This window comes from Mauremys mutica, chromosome 7, assembly GCF_020497125.1.
Source record: "Mauremys mutica isolate MM-2020 ecotype Southern chromosome 7, ASM2049712v1, whole genome shotgun sequence".
Lineage (NCBI taxonomy): Eukaryota > Metazoa > Chordata > Testudines > Geoemydidae > Mauremys > Mauremys mutica.
This window is the reverse complement of record NC_059078.1, coordinates 29,721,069-29,744,049: the sequence shown is the minus strand read 5'-3', so window position 1 is coordinate 29,744,049 and position 22,981 is coordinate 29,721,069. Positions and strand designations below refer to the sequence as shown.

General features: G+C 58.6%; 2 protein-coding genes across 8 annotated transcripts in view; one reads left to right on the top strand and one right to left on the bottom strand.

Moving 5' to 3' along the window:
• PC (pyruvate carboxylase) overlaps positions 1 to 22,981 on the top strand; it is a 229,762-nt gene that overhangs the window by 193,801 nt on the left and 12,980 nt on the right. The window lies entirely within an intron of this gene.
• On the bottom strand, positions 10,745 to 21,250 carry LRFN4 (leucine rich repeat and fibronectin type III domain containing 4). The gene is made up of 3 exons (XM_045023194.1): positions 20,228 to 21,250; positions 14,511 to 15,909; positions 10,745 to 12,147 (listed from the first exon to the last, which is right to left on the bottom strand). The coding sequence occupies exons 2-3, from the start codon at positions 15,887 to 15,889 to the stop codon at positions 11,445 to 11,447; spliced, it is 2,082 nt and encodes a 693-aa protein (XP_044879129.1). The 5' UTR covers positions 15,890 to 15,909; positions 20,228 to 21,250; the 3' UTR covers positions 10,745 to 11,444.

The window sequence follows — 22,981 nt, the reverse complement described above, 5'->3', positions numbered from 1 at the left end:
AACCACCTGCTGAATGAACGATAGCAAGGCAAGTTGGGAACAGCAGGGGTGTTGCAGTAACCGAGATACAAGTTGAGGAGAGTTTACCATGTTCCCTTCAGTCCCCGTCCTCTACCAAGAAAGCAGCTCCACCCCATTCCAGCTTCCTTCTGGGCTCTTTTCCCTGGCGCGCGCAGGTGTGCGCGCGCACACGCATGCACGCACACACACACATTTCAGCCACTTGAGACCACCCCAGGGCCCAGTGTAACATGGAAAACATTGGAGCTAGGAGCAAATGGGGGGGAGGAGATCCCAGCAGCATGGAGCTCTAGTAAATACCCAAGGCATCGGGTATTAAGATCACGTCATTCTGAGTCCCTTCATGTCTCATCTTCCAGTTTAAGGGTCTGCTTGACTCTAGATCCTGCCAGTAGTTTGGGGATTGTATCTGCTCGTCCTGGAACACTAGGCACACAGCATGCCCCTTGGATGATTATTCCAGTGGCACCTAAAGGCCCCAGCCAAGACCGGGCTCCTGTTCTGCCAGGTACCATAGAGATACACAGTGAGAAATAGTTCCTGCTTCAAAGAGCTCGCAGTCTAAATAGACAACAGGTGGGAAAGGAAACTGAGGCACTGATAGGGGAAGTGACTTGCCCAAGGTCGGAGGCAGAGCTGGGAATAGAACCCAGGTGTCCTGACTCCCAGTCTAAGGCTTTATCTACTAGATCGCACTCCTTCTCTCATACGTAGCCTTTCTGGCTCAGTAATTCTAGATCATATTATTCTAAGAGCAGCCATGGCTGATCCTGGTGGATTATGTGGTACTTCCTTCCTCCTCTTTATTCTGCAGTTAGTTATCACTAAGGTGTTTCCTTTCTCCCAGGGAGCAAACGGGACAGAGAGATATTCCCCAGGCCAGGGAGTGAGGGGGCTTTAGGGAGTGGACAGTTTGGCCTCAGATATTATCAGCCACATCAGCCAGGGCTGGGTGTTAATAATTCTTCCTGATTGGTCCTGGGCTGGGCAGCAGAGGGGGAAGGCAAATTGGTTGGGCACCTCGGAGTGAATGGCTAGTGAAGTTCTAACCCAGATCCACACAGCTGGGAATTAGTCCTGCAGGGAGGATTTGCCAAGGGAGCAGGGTGTGAACAGATCAGCAGGAGGCGCTCGCCCGTCCCAGTCAGTGCTCTCCCCACTGCCCTAGTGTGGCACCAGGGGGTGCTGTGCTGCAGGGAGCAGGGTGGGGGCTCAGTAGGGGGCACTCTCCCCTTGCAGGGAGTGCTGACCCTGATGCTCCGGGGTAAAGCTGTGGGAGGGAAGCGGGGTCTGGTGGTTGGTGTACACGTTGTCCCAGCCGTCTAAGCACTGTAGGCAGCTTTTCTCCCTCTCTCAATATCTATCCCTTATCCCTGAGGAGCCGCCTTACAGACCCAAACTGGCAGTGAATGAAATCCAACCCTCCTTGACCCCCAACAGCAACCTCTTCCCTGGGGGCAGTGGGGGAGGGGCTGGACTGTCCGGCAGCAGAGTTAATTAAAACCCAGCCTTTCCCAAAGACCACCTCATTAAACCATGCCACGGGGAGGAGGGCTTAGCCAGGGTGCTTCATTAGAGTGGGCTAATTGGACCTGGAGGGACAGCTAGCCGAGACACTGCAGAGCTGGGGGTGAAGAAGGGGGTAGGGCTGGCACCCCCGGCCCCCAAAGGATTCTGGGATCAGCTCCTAGGCATGGCCGATTTGGGGTTCCCAGCCCCGCCACCCGAGGGGTGAACTGAGGCTCCGTGCTGCTCTTGGAGTTGAAAGAGCTGATATAAGCAAAAGTCCCTGAGTGACATGGGGGAATGGCTGGGGGTGAGTCTCAGGGCTGGAATATCCCAGAGGTTGAGCTGGCTGGGATGATCAGAAGCTTCAAATCCTACTCTAACCACTAGACACCACTCCCCTCTTAGAGCTGGGGGTAGAACCCAGGAGTCCTGGCTTCCAGCCTCCCTGCAGTAATCACTAGCCACCACTCTCATCCCAGAGTCACAGAACAGTCCTTTCTAGCCTTGAAATCAGTGACTCAAGCTGGAGAGGCAGTGTGGGTAGAGCAGAGGGAGCTGAGATTCAGGACTCCTGGGTTCTATCCCAGCTCAGAGAGAGGAGTGGGGCTAAGGGTTAGAGATGGTGGGTTGTGGAGCGCTGGGAGTCAAGACTCGTTGTGTTATATTCCCAGATCTGGCCTGGTGGGTGATCTTGGTCAAGTCCCACCCCAGCTGTGTGCCTCAGTTTCCCCTCTGTTAGAGCTCTGAGAGGCGCAGAGCAGACTACTGCCCATGGTGCTGACAGGCTGGAGAGGGAGCAGCAGTACTCCTGAGGTGGCCATGCCCTGGCTAGATCTTGCCAGGCTCTGCTTGGCAGGGCAAAAAAGGGGGAGTGCCCCCTGCAGGGCACCATGCTGCAGGCCTCCCACTGGGGCTGCAGAGTGAGGGGAGGGGGATAGCTGAGCCCACAGTATCCGTGGGCTGGCTGGGATCCCATCCCCTCACAACCCGCAAAGCTCAGCCGTGTCTCTCTCCAATCCTGTCCTGGTGCCAGTGGAGTCAGACAGCAGGAGCCTGTCATGGGGCAGAGCCCGGGGAATCATAACCACATCTCACACGTCACCAACCGCCTGGGGGAAACTGAGGCACAGGTGAGCACCCAGGAATCCAGGCTCCCAGCTCCCTCTGTTCCAACCACTAGACCCCACTCCTGAGTACCCCCTCCCCGAGGAGGCTGGCTGTGTGTTTTGAGGACAGAAGCTCAGGTGAGGATCTGTGTAGTGTCTTGACAGATGAGGCTATTTTTAAACATGTGGGGGGAGCCAGGGGCTGTGGGGCAGGATTGAGGGACACCGGCAGAGCTGTGGAGTGGGCCAAGGGAGCCCAGGCTGGGATAGCAGGGGCTGCAGGCTGAGCTTGAGGGGCATTGGCAAATCGGGGAGGGAGGATAGGGTTTGAGTGGCAGGCGGGTGCGGGTTGGGATTGAGGGACCTGTAGTTTGTTCGGGCCTGGCGCAGTTCTCCCCATGTGACCCCAGCACAATTCACTCCAGATGCTGCCACACGCAGCCGCTATTCCTCCCAGTTTATCCACGGCCCACGGGGCTCCGAGACCTTGTTCCCTGCTGCTGAGCTGTGCTAGCGATGCATGAGCCAAAGCCAGAGTGTTCACGTAGCAGAAAACCGCTGCAGTGGAGCTGAGCTAGCTGGGGGCTGTGGGGCGGGAGGGACTGAGGGGCACCAGCAGAGCTGCAGGGGGGATCCCAGGGCTGGGATAATAGGAGACTGCAGGTCAAGACTGAGGGGCATCGGTAGGACTGAGCAGGGAGCCCAGGCTGGGGTAGCAGGAGGCTGTGGGTTGGGATTGAGGGGCACTGGCAGAGCTCGGGGCTGGGAGCCCAGGGCTGGGACAGCATGTCAAGCCCATATTACAGACTTATGTGGGTTAAAATGCAATTGCCCAGGGGCCCTCCCCCGTCTGTGTGTGGTGATCGCTTACAGTGCTCCCCTCGCTGTTGCCCCAAAGAGCTGCCATGGGCTAATCAAAGGGAGGGAAGGAAACAGAGACCCAAAGAAGGGAAGCGACTTGCCCAGGGTCACCCAGCAGGTCTGGGCACTGAACCCACCCCTGCATGCCAGGAGTAGAACCCAGGAGTCCTGACTCCTAACACCCCCACTCTCACCATTAGGCCTCTGTTCCCCTTCTCCTCCCATAGCCAGGAACAGAATCCAGGAGTCCTGACTCTAACCCCTCTCCCCACTGCTCTAACCAATAGATCCCACTTCCCCCCTCCCTGAGCCAGGAATAGAATCCAGGATTCCCCATCCAGCACCGTTTCCAGCATTCCCTCTTGCTGGGCACCACAGCCGGGCATGGCACATGCCCCTTCTCTGCCAGTCCCACAAGTGGGGGCATCTTGACATCCTCAATGTGCAGAGCTCTGTTCACCTCTGCGCCACCCCATCCCCCCTGAGCCTGCCTGCCAGCCATACACTCCCAGCAACCCCGAATGGATTTTGATGTGACTGGCATGCTATGCCAACCAGGGCTTGTCCCCATGCTGCTGTGGCGATGCATTATTGATCCATGGTGCAGCCTGTTAGTGGGTCTCAGGGGGACATCAGTCCCTTCCACGCAGCCTTCGGTTGAGAGAGATCCATTGGCATCTGGCTTATCCCTTCAGGGCTGGGAAGGGAGAGGAGCAGGGTGTGGGGGCTGATTTGTAAGGACACTGAGCGTCCGGCGACTCCAGATTCTGCTGGAACCTGTTGTCTGCCCCATGCTGTTCAATGTCTTTATCGGTGAACTGGAGGTCAGTGTAAAACTGCTGCTGATCAGATTGGCGGGTGGCACACGGCCACGGAGGACAGGGCAGTTCTCCAGGGCTCTCTGGGCTGCTGGGCCATTCGAAACACCATGCACTTTAATGCCACCAAAGGCAACAAAGTCAGACATCGAAGGGACACAAGCCGTGCCTATAGACCAGGGACTGTATCCCAGAGAGCAGCGTCTCTAGACAGGGTTCAGGGGTCATAGAGGACGAGCTACTGACTATGAGCTCCCCGTGCGACCCTTGGCTGAGTAGACAGAGGAATAGGGAGTAGGAGCAGGGAAGGAATTTTACCTCTGAATATGGCATGGGGGAGACCTGTCCTAGGATGGTGCGGCCACTTCTGGGGGCCAGGTGTTAGAAAGGGTGTTGAACAATAGGAGAGGGGGCAGAAAAGAGCCACAAAAATTATTCGAGGGCTGGAAAAAAAAGCCTGCCAGTGAGAGACTGAGGCCGTGTCTATGCTGCCGAGCCGATACTGCCAGAGCCCCCTAGTGCAGACACAGCGTCCGTCGACAGAAGGAACCCCGCATCCCTGAAGCGCTTTTCCATGGCCCTGGCTGCGTCTGCCCTGGGGGGTTTGTCACCACCGCTGTGGGTTAGGGGCGTGGTTTTTTCTCACCCGGCCAACATGGCTAGACTGATCTAACTTGGAGTTGGCCTACACTTAAATCTGTTTAACTTCTCGTAATAAAGCTCAAGAGGTGGCTTGATTATGGCATCTAAACATTTAACACTTTAATCTAGCGGACAGAGGCAGAACATGAACCAATGGCTAGAGCAGGGGTAGGCAACCCATGGCATGTGTGCCGAAGGCGGCACGCGAGCTGATTTTCAGTGGTACTCTCACTGCCCGGGTCCTGGCCACCGGTCTGGGGGCTCTGCATTTTAATTTAATTTTAAATGAAGCTTCTTAAACATTTTTTAAATTTTGTTTACTTTATATACAACAATAGTTTAGTTATGTATTCTAGATTTATAGAAAGAGACCTTCTAAAAACATTAAAATGTATGACTGGCACGCGAAACCTTAAATTAGAGTGAATAAATGAAGACTCGGCACAGCACTTCTGAAAGGTTGCCGACCCCTGGGCTAGAGGATAAAGCCAGAGACCTTCCACTGAGGAATAATGCCCCCATGTTTCACACTGCGGGTGAAGATCCATTGGAACAAAATCCCCAGGGAAGGGGTGGATTCTCCGTCTTGATGGCTTCAAACCCCAAGTGGGAGATGCTTTAGTCAAACCCAAGTTATGGGGCTCCATGCAGGGATAACTGGGTGACAGTCTCTGGCCTGGGCCATGGAGGACTTCAGCTTAGATGGTCTGAGGGGCCCTTCTGGACTTAAAGTCTGTGAATCTCTGAAGTGGACGGGCTGGATGCAAACTGCAAGGAGGGGACTGTGTAGCAGGGTGCACAGTGGGAGTGGAGAAAGGGGTGACATGAACAATGGGGAAACTGAGGCTGGGGAGCATCTCCATCTTGAGACCCGTCCCAGGGGGAAACCAGCTTGCGGGCTGTCTGATGAAAGGGCAGGGTTTTGAAGCACCTTGAGATCTCCACACAAGGTCTGGTACCCCTGCAAATTGTCATGCAGGACAGGGGGCTGGGGTGGAGTCTGTGGTACAAATGTGGGGCCGTTCGCTCACAGAGTTTCCGATTTACACCCCCTCACCAATGATGTGATTTTCAAGTTTGCTGACTTGTTCTGCACAGAGCTAGGGTGTTAAATAGAAGCCGGTAGCTACATTAACCCAGCTCCTTGGACAGACCTAGAAAGCATCTAGCGTCCCAAAGCAGGAAGTAGCCCCAAAACAGACACATGATCACAATGGCAAATGGACTGTGGTTTTTGATTGCTGGCTGAGTGGTTTCAGCCACCAGTTTTCCATCTCTGGAAGGATCCATGTTGCTAATCAGCATCCTCTAGTCCCTTTTAATTCATTTTATTTATTTATATACTGAAGTCTTAGGCCAGGCATAATGCTAATAACTAGGGGACCATCTCCCACTAGAAGCTAAGAAGCCCAGAATGTAAACAGAACCTGGATGTTTTTTTAATAATGTCACGTGTTTGGTAAGACGATCTTGCGATTTCTCTCAGCCTGATGATTTTTGGAGCATCTGGGACTGGCAAACTGATGATGGCAGCACTGCCTCGTGGTTAGTCCACTAGACTGAGACTCAGGAGACCTGAGTTCTATTCCTGACTCAACTACTGGCCTGCTGGGTGGCACTGAGCAAGTCACATTCCCTCTCTGTGCCTCGGTTTCCCCACCTGTTCAATGGGAATAATGATTCTGACCTCCTTTGTAAAGCGCTTGGCGATCTAGGGATGAAAAGAGCTAGGGATTGTTATTACACTAGTAGCTGAAAGCCCAGGTCATCACACAGGTGTGGTAGCTGGGCCAAGTAATTCACCAGCTGTGCAATCTCCCTCCTTCAAGCTGTGAAATTGTTGCATGCAAATTAGCTGTAGAGCAAGGGTGGTGATTGGTTGAGTTACCTCTGATCTCACAGTGGTCTAGAACTCTTAGTATGGCATGGATACATGCCTTTCTGTGGCAGTTACACCACACGGGTGTCATTTGTCACGTCAGAATGGCTGAGAACTTAAAAACTGGATGGTAGCAGGCTGCAAAGCCTGGTGATCGTTGAACCTGGGGATATTCTGAACCAGAAGAGCTCTCAGCCATGCTTGTAGCTGCTTCCATCCCTTCACACTGACTCCGCAGACAGTCTAGGCCTCCGAGTGACAATCCTGGAATCTTATTGTATAGGAGCACACTTTGTCTAGCCTCGAGTTTGTAGCTCTGCCTTCCCTTGTCTAGACAAAACCACAATCATTGGTGTCTGGGACAAAGACTAGACTCCCGTGCACATTCTCCCTCACTGGAGTCTCTGTATCAAGATCGGACGTCTCAAAGCCGCGCTGTAGCTCGACCAGCAGATCTGGGCTGGAGGCAGGACTGGCTGTGGGAGATCCTGGGTTATACAGACCAGACAAGATGGGCAGAGGGCACTTCCGGCCTTGAAACCTATGAGTGCTGCAGGGGGTGCCCACCGGCTCTTTGGGAATCTGCCCATCAGCTTCAGGCTGGGATGTGCAGACCCTTAATGCATCAAACCCACTGATCTGGGCACCTGCATTCCTGAGCCTTCTTTGACAGCCCAGTCAGTGTCTCCCCTAGCCTGGGGCTTTGCAATCTAATCCCCGCCCGTCTGCCAGGCTCCTTCCCCCACCTGTCTGAGCTCACTTGGGCCAAGGCCATAGAATTGGGTTTCATTAAGGACCCCACTCCAGCTGAGGAAAGTCAGCACCATACCCGTGAGTCATCCCCAAACACAGCCCTCCATGTCTATGCCCCACCCATCCATCCCCCTCCACCTCCCTGCCCTGCATCCATCCATCTCCCTCCCCCTCCCTCCTTTCAACACCCCCCAGCCAGACATCCTCCTTCACCTCCCTACTCCCCACCCCTCAATCCATCCATCCCCCTCCACCTCCCTACCCCTCAATCCGTCCATCCTCCACCTCCCTGCCCTGCATCCATCCATCTCCCTCCCCACCTTTCAACACCCCCCAGCCAGCCAGCCACCTCCTTACCCACCCACCCCTCAATCCATCCATCCCCCACCCCTCGATCAATCCATCCCCTTCCACATCCCAATCCATCCATCCCCCTCCCTCCTTTCAACACTCCTCCAGCCAGCCATCCACCTCCACCTCCTTACCCCCCCACCCCTCAATCCATCCATCCCCCTCCCTCCTTTCAACACCCGTCCAGCCAGCCATCCGCCTCCACCTCCTTACCCCCCCACCCCTCAATCCATCCATCCCCCTCCCTCCTTTCAACACCCCTCCAGCCAGCCAGCCACCTCCACCTCCCTACTCTCCACCCCTCAATCCATCCATCCCCCTCCTTTCAACACCCCTCAGTCCATCCATCCCCCTCCCTCCTTTCAACACCCCTCAATCCATCCATCCCCCTCCACCCCCCACCCCTCAATCCGTCCATCCATCCCCCTCCACTTCCCTGCTCTCCATCCATCCATCTCCTTCCCCCTCGCTCCTTTCAACACCTCCCAGCCAGCCAGCCACCTCCACCTCCTTACCCCCCCACCCCTCAATCCATCCATCCTCCTGTCTCCTTTCAACACCCCTCAGTCCATCCATCCCCCTCCCTCCTTTCAACACCCCTCCAGCCAGCCATCCGCCTCCACCTCCCTACTCCCCACCCCTCGATCCATCTATCCTCCTCCACCTCCCTACCCCTCAATCCGTCCATCCATCCCCCTCCACCTCCCTGCCCTCCATCCATCCATCTCCCTCCCCCTCGCTCCTTTCAACACCTCCCAGCCAGCCACCTCCCTACCCCCCACCCCTTGATCCATCCATCCCCCTCCACCTCCCTACTCCCACCCCTCAAACCAGCCATCCCCCTCCTTTCAACACCCCTCCAGCCAGCCATCCGCCTCCACCTTCCTACCTCCCACCCCTCAATCCATCCATCCCCCTCCCTCAACACCCCTCCAGCCAACCATCCCCTTCCACCTCCCTACCCCCCACCCCTCAATCCATCCATCCCCCTCCACCTCCCTACCCCTCGCACCCCTCAATCCACCCCTCTATCCATCCATCCCCCTACCTCCCTACATCCCTCTATCTATCCATGCCCATACCTCTCCTACCCCAATTTCTTTACTCCTTCCCTGGCCAGCTGTCTCACCCACAGCTCCCCTTCCATTCTGCTTCCTGCTCCCAATTTCTTCCTCAGTCAGACTCAACCCCCTGGCAGAGCCCATTTAACCCTGCTCCTTGTCATCAGTGCCTGGCTTTTATCTTCCCTTGTGCTCCAAAGAGCACCTGGAAGGTGGGAGAGCCAATGCGGTGGCCTGGCACACCAGGATAGGGGTGCACTGAGCGTGGAGGGTTTCTGAGTGCAGGTGACGGCTATGGGGTCTGAGGGTGTCCCATGCCGGGCACTGCTCCTATGCTGGGCAATGGCACTGGTGCTCCAGGCCCAGACCCAAGGCCCGAGCTCCTGGAGTTAGGTGATTATGGTAGGATCATCGCTCCCAGGCATTGTGGTTGAGGAGAAGAGGTGACCCAGGTGTGACCAGTGCCTGCCTGAGTCTGCTGAGAGCCTGAGCCAACTGCTCCGAGAGGGGAACTGCCCCGAGTGTAACCACCACAAAGACACCAGCCTGAGTCTGCCGAGAGCCTGAGCTGATCGCTCTGAGGGGAGGAGCACTGTCCCGAGTGCACATGCACCTTTGGGATCTCCCGAGGAAGGGGGGAGAGGGGAGTTAATGATCTCTCTAGGGAGGAGGGTGCATCTCTTCAGCAGCAAGACGCTCTCACCTTGCCAGCCCCAGCTACGCTGCGCCCAGTAAATCTTTCACTTTCAAGGCTACAGGCTCTTTAATGTGGCTGTTGTTGCCGTGGTAATTCTTGTTGTGTAGAAATGTCAAGGTCTGGAGCTACAGCTCTCAGTCCGGCTTCCCCACAGCCCGTCCCCCCATCCCAGCTCCCACAATCTCATGCCCTTGCCAGGCACCCAGTATGGGTTGGCGACCCACAACATCACACCACACACACGCACGCACAGGGCCGGCTCCAGGGGTTTTGCTGCCCCAGGCAGGAAAAAAAAAAAAAAGCCTCAATCGCGATCTGCGGCAATTCAGCGGGAGTGAGGGACCCTCCGCCGAATTGTCGCCGATACCTGGATGTGCCACCCCTCTCCGGAGTGGCCACCCCAAGCAACAGCTTGCTAAGCTGGTGCCTGGAGCCGGCCCTGTGCACACAGTCAGGGCAGCTCTCCCTTCTCAGGGCTTGGGTTCGGGCTCCCGGCACATCGCCACATCAGTTACACTTCGTTCCAGGCCAAGTTGCTGCAGCAGATCCCCCACCTGGTGCAGAGATGCAGCAGCCTCTGGAGTGGGGCAGAGGGGCTGTTTATCCAGGGATCCCTCGCCCAGTGCTCACAAACCTGTCTCAGCTGCTCTCCGTCCATTACCGGACCTCGAACCCTCAATGACTCCGGTTTGTTTATTTATTTAGGCAAATGATTTTAAAAACAAAACCAAAACATAAAATACTTGGTAGTGATTCCCAGTCCAGTCTGGCGCTGATTTCCCGTCCAGCGCCCCAGCCCAGTACCAATTCCCCATCCAGGTGCACCCTCTGCAATCCAGTTTTTATTCTCCTTCGGGCCCCCTCTCCTATCCAGGGCCCATCCCCCATCCGGGCCCCTCTCCTATCCAGGGCCCATCCCCCATCCGGGCCCCTCTCCAATCCAGAGCCCATCCCCCATCCGGGCCCCTCTCCTATCCAGGGCCCATCCCCCATCCGGGCCCCTCTCCTATCCAGGGCCCATCCCCCATCCGGGCCCCTCTCCTATCCAGGGCCCATCCCCCATCCGGGCCCCTCTCCAATCCAGAGCCTACTCCTTGCCCAGGCACCCCCTCTCGAATCTGCGGCCCATTCCCTGTAAAGGACCCTCCCGTCTCCATTCTAGTACCAGTCTCCCATCCAAGCCCACCCTCTCTGACCTGGTACTGATTGCCTGTCCAGGCCCCCTTCTCTGATCCAGTACCGATTTCCTCCCCCCGTTTTCCAATCTGTGTGTCTCACACCATGTGCATCAAGGTGGGGGTGCCAGCAGGAAGAGCCGGGGGGTTCCAGACATTCCCAGCCTCAGATGTCAAGTCAAACCAGGTCCGATGGCAAAACCCAAACCCACCCCCAGCCATGTGGGGTTCTGTGTCTGGCCAACTGGGCACTCTCCCTGGGGAAAATCCAGTGTCAGAAGGAGTGCTGCTGTGCTGGCCCTGGCCTGGTGGTGTCAGACCTGGGGTCACTGCGTCAGATCAGGGGTCACCGCATTGGCTCAAGTGTCGCCAGGTCCGATCAAGGTTTGCCACCTTGGCTGGAGTGTCGCCGGCTCAGAGAGGTGGCTCCCGGGGTGGTTTGCGCATTGCCATGTCCAGTCAGCTGTCACCACATCCAATGGAGTGTCACCGTGTCAGCTCTGAGGCCCTCCTGTCCCCTCCCCGGCGTTCAGCCAGCTGCTCCAGTGCGGTGCACTCCCGCCCGCCTGGGTCATACCACGCTCTCCTCCAGCTCCTCCGCGCTGGCGAAAGCCCCGCCCCGCGTGCCCTCCCCCTCAGCCGCGCAGCTGGCCAGCATCCCGTGCACTGACTGGCTGCGCTTGGTCCACATGATGCTCAGCCGCTTGGCATAACCATAGCAGGCGCTGGTGGAGATCTCCCCCATGTCCAACGAGCAGCTCCGCTTGGCTTTGGAGGTCCCCAGCTCCGGCGGGTCCCCCTGGCCTGCCACCACCCCCTCTGCCGTCCTGCGCTGTGGTGCCTCCTGCCGAGCGGGCTTGCCCCTCGCCCTCCGGCGCTGCGCCTTCGGCCCCCGCCCCCGCTGCGGCAGCATCCCGTTGGGCACCCCCGGCTGCCCGCCGTTGGTCTGCGAGTACATGTTGGAGACTTTGGGCATGCCAGAGTGGGCGCTGCCACAGATCTTGTACTTCACCATCATGACCACCGTGAAAACCAGCAGGGTCACCACAATAATGCCCCCCACAATGACCGTCAGAGTGCCCCCCAGGAAGTGGGCGTGGAGCGAGTGGCAGTCTGGGTACGCCTCCTGCGTGGAGAACTGGGCACAGCCCAGCAGGCGCGTGGCAGCCAGAGAGGTGGCTGTGTCATCGAAGATGGCCAGGACGCACAGATTGTAGTCCACGCCTGGGACCAGGTGCTTCAGGACGAAGTGGTGGCTGCTGGCCGGGATGATCCTGAAAGAGAGAGATTTTAGGGAGCAGAAAGGACCACTCTGAGCAGCCCCACTGATCCCCCCAGGCTGGGGAATCTCCCAGCCGTGCCTGCATCCAGCCGCAGATCTGTGGCTCATAAGACCAAGGACTGGAAGGAGCCTCCTGGTCTCTGAGTCCGGTCTCTGCTATGGCAGCCAACCCAACCCCTGCATAGAATCCCAGTCAGAAATGTATCCAGCCCCCTCTTCAAACGAGTGGGGTGTTCTCCCCCCGCCCCCCGCTCCTCCTGGGACGCTGCTCTAGACCCTCTCTTCTCTGTTGGGCAAAAATCTTCTCAGCTCCAGTCTCAGTTGATTCCCGGCCAGTTTGTCCCCATTTGTTCTTGTGCCAATGTTCTCTGTTAGCTTCAGCACCTCTTCTCCCTGCCTGGGGCTAAACCCCCTGGTGTATTTATAGAGAGCAACCAGATCCCCTCTCAGCCTTCGCCCGGCCAGGCTAAACAAACCCAGCTCTTTCTCTCTCCTCTCGTAAGATCAGTTCTCCTCTCCCCTGATCAGCCTGGGAGCCCTTCTCTGCACCGGGCCAGTTTGATTCATCTTTCAAGAACATGGGTGACGAGAACTGCACATGATGTTCCCACTAAGCTCTTCCTAGTGCCTTGTCCAATGGCATTAATGCTTCTCTACCTCAACTGAAATCACTCGCCTAAGCCAGCCTAGGATCGCCTTGGTGTTCATAGTGGCTCACGGTCATCCTGTGATCAACCAACACATTCAGGTCTTTCTCCTGCTCTGTCGTTTCTGGCCAAGCGAGGGTGTCAGGGGCCCTCACCCAGGCAGCTTCAACAACAGGCCTCAAGTGACTTGTGATTTGAGGGGGTGCACACCGAGACCCCCCAAAGGGTTTCCAAACATTGCTCAGTACCTACCACCGACACTCAGGACCTTTTAAGGTGTTTCGAGGTGGGCCCCCCGGAATCATTCATAAGAACACCTAGTTCTTATCCAGCATTTTCCATCCCTGGAGCTCAAACACTTTGCAAAGGACTGAGGCACTGGGGGTGGTCACTGGTGAGGGTCAGTCAGTGGCCAAGCCAAGAATACAATACAGGAGTTCTGAGTCCCAAGTCCAGTGATGGAACCAACAGGCCACACTACCTCTGGAGTGCAGACCCCACCTCACTTTTGAAGAGGGGACTTAAATTCCTAAGGCATGTAGATGCTTTGGAAAAGCCTTCCGGTGCTGGGGAATCCACCCATCCTGAGTCAGCTGTTCCAGTCATTAATCTCCCTCCTTGGTACAAATGTGGCCTCATTTTTAGCCTCAGTTTGTCAAGCTTCAGCTCCCAGCCACTGGGTCTTGATCTGCCTTTGGTGGCTGGTTGAAGAGCCCTCTGCCCTCCAAAGTCTCCTCCCCACATAGGGGTTTCCAGACCTGGAGTGAGTCACTCTACATACAAAATAGGGGAAGAGCTTACTGTCTAAATAGGCAACGAGTGAGAGGGGGAAACTGAGGCACAGAGAAGGGTGCTGTGGTAGAATCCAAGAGTCCTGGCACCCAGTCTCCTGCCCTAACCACTAGTCCACACTCCCCTCCCCCAGCAGTTCTGAACTCAGGTTCCCTACATCTGGACCCACCCCCAGCATTGCTGCCCTTTTTTTGCCCCCACCCCCATATGTCTAGCCCCTACTCGCATCTCTAGTCTGAAATTTAATAGTCTCAGCCTAAACCACTGGGATGGCATGGCCTCCTCCACCCCCGACCCCCATCATCTGGCTCCCAATGGACTTGCTGTTGCCACTCCAACAAGCTCCTGGGGCTGATTTAGCCTCCTCTGGGTTGGTGCATGGGGGCTGTTTATACAGGGATCCCTCGCCCAGCACTGAGATGCAACCACCTCTGGGTTGGGGCACAGAGCTATTCGTACAGGAGGCCCTGGCAGTTGCCTCTGGGCTTGGACACAGCACTCAGAACCCGGGCAGGATTAGCAGCTGTGTGCCACATGAGCAGAGAGACTAATTCCCAGCTAAGCCCTCAGAACAACCCAGGGCTGCTCTAACCATAAGCTTCCCACAGGCGTGCCCATAACGCAGTGTGGCCCAGCCATGCCCCCTGCACTGCAGAATACCCATGATGCTGTGTACTGTGGCCACTCCCCATGTTAGAGGAAATCCGTGATGCCATGTGTTCCAGGCACACCCGCTTCCCTGGAGAATGCCCATAATGCAATGCACTGCAGCCACACACCCCTACTCAAGACTCTAAGTGGTCCGGTGATGTGGCTGGGGCATGACCCAGCATGCTTCCTCTTCCAGAGCCTCCTGTGCCATGGCATCCATCCCCACCCACTCCCCCAATCTCATCTGTGCTGCGGTGCCCCCTACCTGTAGATCAGGGTGTCATCCACGGTGCAGTTGTACTGGATCTGGTACATCCAGGCAGTGTGGGCCGACTTGTCTACAGCCCAGTGCACCAAGGCCGAGTCAGCTGTCACATCGGATACCTCCACACTCCTCTCGTCCACCCCCAAGTCAGTGGTGTTGGCCGCTGTCTTGGTGGCAATGTCAGAGGAGCCCGGGTCGTGGCGTGGCACCGGGCCGCTGCTCCCATTGCCCCGATGGGGCAAAGGGATAATCTTGAGGTCCACCAGGGCTGTGGACTCACCCGCTGCATTGATGGCGATGCAGGTGTAGGAGCCGTCATCCCGAACTGTGGTTACCAGCACATCTAAGGTGCCATTGCGGAAGGAAATGGTCCGGGAGGAATTGGAGATGATCTTGTCATCCGGTGACACCCAGTGGATCACTGGCTCGGGGTCCCCGATGGCGCGGCACTTCAGGGTGGCCCGCTGGCCCTCCAGCACCCATAGCTTGTGCGTGTGGCGGGTGATGAGGGGCGGCTCGCAGGTGAACTCCTCCTCAGGCACCGACCAGAAGTAGCGGCCGGCCACATGGGGCGGCGAGGCACACGTCTCCATGTCGTCCTCCCGGGCCAGCCGCCGCAGCCACAGCAGCTCACAGTTGCAATGTAGGGGGTTGCCCCCAAAGCTCAGCACGATGGTGGCAGTGTAGGGGGTGGGACTGATGACGCCCATCTGGGAGCGGGCGAAGAGCGGGTCCGGGGGCAGGGTGTACAAGCGGTTGGAGGTCATGTCCAAGCGGGACAGCTTGTAGAGCTCGGAGAACGTGCCTTCCATGATGGAGTCGATGAGGTTGTGGTCCAGGTTGAGGGTGTGCAGGCAGAGCATGCCTCGGACGCCCTCCCAGGGGACGTGGCGCAGGTTGTTGTAGGACAGGTCCAGGTCCTCCAGCGTTAGCAGGAAGTCATCAAAGGCGGCGGCCGAGATGCTCACCAGCTGGTTGTTGTTGAGGATGAGGTGCTGCAGGTTGAGCATCCCACGCAGGGCCTCCTCGCCGATCTCCATCAGCCGGTTGCTGTCCAGGTGCAGGGAACGCAGGCTCTCCAGGTCGCCAAAGGCGAAGGGACGGATGCTGTCGATGGTGTTGCGGGACAGGGTCAAGTCCACCAGGCCGCTCATGTTGAGGAAGTCCTGGGGCTCCAGCACGCGGATGTAGTTGTCGGCCAGGCGCAGCTCCACTGTGCGCCGGTCAATGTTGTCTGGGATGAAAAGCAGGCCCTTGTTGGCACACAGGGTGCTCAGTGACTCAGAGAGGTTCTGGCACACACAGTGGAAGGGGCAGGAGGCAGCCCAGGACATCAGGGTCCCTGCCATCAGAAGCAACACCAGCGGCAGGCAAGCCATGGCTGGTGAGTGGGCAGTGCCTGGGAGGAGAGGGGATCAGAGAATGGAGTGAGCCAACAGCAGGGACATGGGGAAAGGGTGGTCTAGGGGTATAGGCAGCTTGGGGCATGGGGCTACACCCCTCATACCATAGCCCCGCCCTGTATGTGAGCCCCACCTCCATGCCATAGCCACACCCCTGCACTGTAGCCCCAACTCCATACCACATCCACCCCCGGCATCAGGGCTCCACACCAGGCGGTACCCCCAGCATCAGATACCTGCCTGCCACATCGTGGCCACACCCCTCCTCTATAGCCCCACCCCCACACCATAGCCACACCCCTTCACCAGGGCTGTACCCCCTGCACCATAATTCTGCTCCAGACACTGTCTATAGCCCAACCTCCACATACCATGGCCCCCTCCTGCACTGCAGCCCCACCCCCTATGGCCCCCAACCCTGCACTGTAGCTCCTCTCACAAACAGTGGGCCCACCTAGGGGCGGCTCTAGGGATTTTGCTGCCCCAAGCACGGCAGGCAGGCTGCCTCCGGGAGGTCCTCCGAAGCCACGGGACCAGCGGACCCTCCGCAGGCAAGCCACCGATGGCAGCCTGCCTGCCGCCCTCGTGGTGCCGGCAGAGCGCCCCCCGCGGCTTGCTGCCCCAAGCACGCGCTTGGCGTGCTGGGGCCTGGAGCCGCCCCTGGCCCACCCCTGCAGTGTGGCCTGGCGCCATTTATAGTGACAGCTGCACAGAGAAGATGGGTTGCCAGCAGGCCCTCTAGTAACTGGGGGATGGCTGCTCAGGTTGGGCGGAACTGACAGGACTCCCAGAGCAGTGGGGCTGGGAGGGAACACCCCACTGAGATGCCCAGGTCTGCTCCCCTGTCTTGGAGCCACCGGCTCAGGCTATCTGCAGACTCAGACAGGTATGGCTGGGTCAGCTACACCTGGGGTTTGTTTTCCAATGTTTCTTCCCAACCACAAGGATGAGAAATGGAAACTTCAGTTCTAGTACAGTCCCGTGATTCTAGGAGCTGAGGCTCTAGGACGTGCCTAGGAATTAATCCAGGGCCTGTGGTCTCTGTTGTGGCCTATAGAGCCCTGTGGTTCTGTTCTCTGCGCTCGGAGGGGAGTGAGCTCTGGCGGCTTAGAGCAGGAGGAGCTGGGAGTCATCAGCGCTGAGTTCTGTCCCAGACCTGGGAGTGGAGGGGGTCTCCCCCACTGCTGGGAACCCTTCCCCACCGCTAGCCTGCACTTCCCATGCCAGCCCCACGGCTTGGATCCCTCCCAGATTCCCCCCTCCAGCCTGTGCTCCCCATGTCACCTCCTTCCCTCACTGACAGGGTCCCTCCCCAGTCCCCCTGGCCTGTGTTCTCTATGCCACTCACCTTTCCCCTCCATAATCCTGCCGCCCCCAGTGCCGCAGACAGGGAACCAGCCAGGTCGATAGTTCAGCCACTGAATTTTTAAAGAGCTACCTGGTTCCTACATCCGTCCCAGAGCCCAGCATCCTCCCCACTGGACACGCTGCTGCATTAGCTTCCCCACCCCCCACCCCCGGCCATTGGGAGGGGTGAAGAGAGATGAGGGTTGAAGGGGATGAACTGGTTTTCTGGACAGCAGATATGGCTGCTATTCCTGAAGGGAGCCAGAAATCTTGGCTCCCAGCATTCCCCCCACCCCCTCTAGCCACTAGACAGACACTACTCCCCTCCCAGATCTGGGGATAGAAGCCAGGAGTCCTAACAGGCCGTGGCCCAAAGAACTTACATTCTACGTACGGTGGTTAGATCGGGGGGCTGGGAGTCAGCTTTGGGAGGGGCAGTGGGGTGTAGGGGGGTAACGCAGAGGTGATTGGGAGCCCGCCAGCACTCCATTTCCTGTGCAACACCCTTTCCTGTCTGAAGGGTAGTGCCAAGGGAAGTTATTGATTTAATAAGCGCCAGCATTCAGGTTGCCCTGATAATGCCAGTGACATTGGCACATGATTGGCAGTGGAGGGGGGGTCAGGCAGGATCATCTTTCTCCAGGGCCCTGGTGCGTGGATGGAATTGCTCCAGGCTGCTTGGCTAGCTATGGCTGGGCGGGGGGGGTCTAGGATGCAGAAGTTTGCAGGGAGAACAATCTCTGAGCTGCCTCAGAGGGACATGAAGAGCTCTGTGTAGCTTGAAAGCTTCTCTCTCCCCAACAGAAGCTGATCCAATAAAAGACGTTACCTCACCCACCTTGTCTTTTTAGAGGGATCATGTCAGGGCTTCAGATAACCACTGGGTAAAACAGAAATAGCCATTTTCCCTCCCCTCCTCCTTTCTCTGAGCACCCCTCCCATCCCTCCACTTTCTGCCAACTCCACACGCCCCCCATGCCCCTGCATATGCCCCCAGAAACAGATCTCTCAAGTAATCAAAGTGGAGTTCCTACTACAGACGCTGGGAAAGGAGGGGGTTGGGGGTCAGGACTCCTGAGCTTCCTCCCCAGCTCTGGGAGGGAGTGTGGTGTAGCTCTAAGAACAGGAGACTGGGAGTCAGGACTCCTGGGTCCCTCCATTTCACTCAGCTCCAACAATGAAAGAGACTAGTCAGTTTCTCTTTGCATTTCTAGTCAATTTCGCTCTTGCCTATGGCCCTGGCTGGATCATGGAGGCTGCAAGGGGAAGGGCCGGATAAACATATTCATAATCCTGTTTCCAGTGCATCTGAAGAAAGGCAGGGAAGAGATTTCTGGCAGTGTTTGTATTGTGTTTAAGGGGAAATCTGTGGCAAAGGAGACCTGAAAGCGTGTCTAAGGGGCACCCCCATGAAGAGAATTATTGGTGTCAAAGCAGCCACACAGGTGTCACTCCAGAATTTGCTGGGCCGGCAGATCCCTGAGTAATTCCCAAAGCAGGAGTGAGAATTACTCTCCCCATTTTGCTAAAGGGAAACTGAGGCACAGAGCAACAAAGGGACATGCCCAAGGTCAGTAGCAGAGCCAGGAATAGAACCCAGGAGTCTCAAATCCTAACCTGATTTTGTTCCAAGCGCTATTCCCAGCTCTAGGAGGGGGAGTAGGTTCTAGTGGTTAGAGCAGGGAGGGCTGGGAGCCAGGACTCCTCGATTCTATTTGCCCCAGATCCCTCATGGCCCTTCCAAAGGGAGGCACAGTTGTCACCTTCTTTGCTCTCCTGATGGTACATAAGCGCAGGCAGAGCCAGCAGAAGCATTAGGGGTGGGGAGCTGTACCTGTGCCCAGGTCAGAGGGCTCAGAGACAGACTGGAGGCCTGGCTGGGAGAATATACCTAGGGAGCAGGCTTTCAGATGGAGTCTAGTGGGTCTGAGTTTGGCAACCAGGACTCCTGGGTTCTATTCCTGGCTCTGAGAATGAGGGAAGGCAAAAAACACTTGCTCTGTCTGTGCCTATTTATTTCTGGGGGGCCTGTGGGTGTGGAGTAGCTGGGGTTTTGGTGTGTGCTCATGGCTCTGCACATGTTGCCAGGTGCACCCTTCTGAGTGTCTGCACGCTTATCTGGGTGCACTTACGTATGTGCGTAGGCGTGGGCACAATTTGTGTGTCCAAGCCATTGGGGGAGAGTGGTGTGTCTGCCATGTCTCCACCAGGCACCCACTGCTCTGTGCCGAACTGCCCCTCCCGGTGGTGGGTGGGTGAGAGGAGCTGTGCCCAGCTCTGCTGGGGTTGAGGTGTTGTTCTTTGGAAGGATGGGGTCACTACAACCAGCTTCCCCCATTCCTGGCGGCCTCTGACTGGGACAGGCAGCAGGAAGATGGCAGGTCACTGCTTCCTTCCACCCCCCCCTCAGAACTCCTCCCCCATACCCAGCCCACCCACAGCCCCTGTCCTTAGCCAGGAAGGGGCCAGCAGCCCAGAGATTGGGAGTGGATCTCTGCTATTCCTCCCCTCCCCTGCACACACCCCTCTGGTGCCCTTCAACCAGAGCTTTGACAGTTACTGAGACACATTCAGCCCCCCAGCTCCTGCCTTGCTCCCCCAGCGCCCCAGTCTCCAGCCCCCCAGCTCCTGCCTAGCTCCCCCATCGCCCCCTCCAGCCCCCTATCCCCTGCCTAGCTTCCCTCCTGCTCCCTCGCAGTCCCGCTGCAGACCCCAAGGTTCCCCTCCAGCTCGGATGCAGCCCCTCCAGGTTCCTCCAGTCCAGCCCGCAGCCACTCAGCCCTCCAGGCCTTTCAGCTCCCCTCTGGCCCCCATGTCCCTGATCCACCCCTCCCTCAGCCCCGTTTCAGGCCCCCACATGCCCTCCCCAAGCTCTGATCAAGACCCCCTCTGCGCCCCATCTCCGATCCAGCTCCCCCTCCCCAGACGCCTCCCCCCCGCCCCATGCGCAGCGGCCGATGCTTTTACCTTGCGCTCTGTCTCTAGGGGGGGCCACGTCTCCCGTCTCCGGGCCCCCCACCCGCGCCCTGGCTCATCCCCGGGACTGCGATTCCCCCACGCCGCCTCCGCGCGTCCTTGCGGGCTGCTCACGCCCGGGGACCGGGGTCACCCCGGCCGAAGGGGCTCCCCATCCCAGCCGTCCCCCTGCCCCGGGGGGCCAGCAGGCCTCTCTGTCCCCCGGCGGCTCCTCTCCGCTGCGGCGCGGCTCAACTTGTGCCTGGCTGGCGGTGGCATGAACGGGGATACGCGTGTGCGGCTAGATCCGAGCGCCCTCCACGCTAGCAGCCCCCTGCAGCACCAGCACAGACACCCCCCACACCTCCCGCATCGCCGGACTCCTGGGTTCTCTTCGCCGGCGGCGTGGGGGGTGCAATCGATATTGTCCAATCCGGTTATATATCCGAGGGGGGGCGGGCATGTACACTCTGGGGGCACCCCCTGGCCCCCCCGGACGCCTGGGTTCTATCCACCTGGGGTGCAATCCGCGTTGTCCAGTCCAGTTATAGCTCCAGGCAGGGGGTTACATACACTCCCTAGGGCACCCCCCTCCGCTCCCCGGACGCCTGGGTTCTGTCCCCCGTCAAAGGGGGACGGGTGCAATCCGATTTCAATCCAGTATCCGGGCGAGGGCTAGATCCACTCTGGGTGACTCGCCGGACGCCTGGGTTCTATCCGCCGGGGGTTAGGTGCAGTCCGTGCTGTCTAATGAAGTTATACATCCGGGAAGGGGGGATGATCACCCCCAGCACTGAGCCTCCGGACGCCTGGGTTCTATCCACGGGGGGTCATCGTGTATAACGTCCGCTGACATCTCCAGGCAGTGGGTACGCAGCCTCCCGGATGCCTGGGTCCCATCCGCTGTAACATTCAGGGGTGCGATCCCTTTATAGCTCGGTCCCAGGCAGGGGACAGCACCCCCCCTTCCCCGTCTCTGTCTCCCGGACTTCTGGGTTCTATTCCAAACCCGCCACACGCCCGGGTTCTATCCCCTGGCCCATCCCCTCCCTACATCCGCGTTCCCTGCCCGCCTCGGATCCGATTCTGGGGCGCCCGGCTCCGCTGGGAGTGGAGGGGTGCCGGCTCCCCCCCCAGCCTGGCGCCGAGCCCCCCGCAGACGGCGGGAGGTGGGAACCGCGCGCGCCCCGCGGTCCCTGCCCGGGCGCCGGAGCTGTGCCGCGGGGTGGGGGATGGGAGAGCTGCGCGGAGCCCGCGGCCGCGAAGATCCTGCCGCCCCTCCCCGCGCGGCGCCGGCTTTGCCCCTTCCTGGCTGGGGAGGGGGGGGGTGTCGTGCATGGTCCCTCTGCACCGTGCGGCGGGGGGGTCTGGCCGCTGAGGGGGGAGGGGGCAAGGCTGGGGGGATGGTGCCTGGTTCTTTTCCAGCAGGACGGGGGGGGGGGGGGATCAGCAGGTGGGGAAAGGGGGCTGGGAGCTGGTGGGAGAGGGCAGGTGGGGGTGAGCTGGCTCATGCGTGAGCCACATACACCAGGATGGGGGAGGTGGCAGCTGGGGGGGTAAGGGGGGGGAGGGGGGTTGGCAGCTGGAGCTAAAGGGGAGAGGAGGCTGGTGCAAGGTCCCCTTTCCCTGGGGAGGGGGCAGGGGATGATGCACGGTCACCGTACACCAGGAGGGGGTCAGAAGGGGGGGGGCAAGGCTGGCAGCTGGAGCTGGGGGAAGAGGGGGATGGGGAAGTGGAGGCTGGTGCAGGTCCCCATATATCAGGATGGGGTGGGGGGGTTCAGCTCAATTTTTGGGGGGGTGCATGGTCCTTTTTCGCCAGGTGGGGGGATTAGGGGGCTGGTGCCTGGTCTCAACTGCAGGTAGGGAGTGGAGTCTAATGGTTAGAGCAGGGACAAAGGGAATCAGAATCACACTTCCAATCACAAAAACAGAACCCAGGAGTCCTGGCTCCCAGCCCCTTCTAGTCTAACTACTAGACCCCCTCCCCTCTCAGAGCTGGCAACGGAAGCCTGATTCCTAGCTGTGCTGTGCTCTAACCACTAGACCTTACCGCCCCCCCTTCCAACGCCCTGTAATGCCCGGCTGTTTGCAGCCGCCTCAATCTCCAGCACAGGGAGCTGGGATTTCCCTCGAGGTCTGTAGCTTCCTGACTCCTGTCACAATTCACATTTCTAAGGCTGGAGTTTATGTGCTGCAGAGCCCAGGGGACCAGAGAGCTCAGCAGTTCTGTGCTATGGACAAACTTCACAACTGCCCACTGCAGCACTGAGGAGCATTGGCAGAGCCTGGGGGGGGGGGGACAAGCCCAGGGCAGGGCATTGGCAGAGCCGGGGGGGGGGGACAACCCCAGGGCAGGGCATTGGCAGAGCCGGGGGGGGGGGACAAGCACAGGGCAGGGCATTGGCAGAGCCGGGGGGGGGACAAGCCCAGGGCAGGGCATTGGCAGAGCCTGGGGGGGGGTACAAGCCCAGGGCAGGGCATTGGCAGAGCCGGGGGGGGTACAAGCCCAGGGCAGGGCATTGGCAGAGCCGGGGGTGGGGGGACAAGCCCAGGGCAGGGCATTGGCAGAGCCGGGGGGGGGGACAAGCCCAGGGCAGGGCATTGGCAGAGCCGGGGGTGAGGGGACAAGCCCAGGGCAGGGCATTGGCAGAGCCGGGGGTGAGGGGACAAGCCCAGGGCAGGGCATTGGCAGAGCCGGGGGTGAGGGGACAAGCCCAGGGCAGGGCATAGGCAGAGCTGGGGGGGGACAAGCCCAGGGCAGGG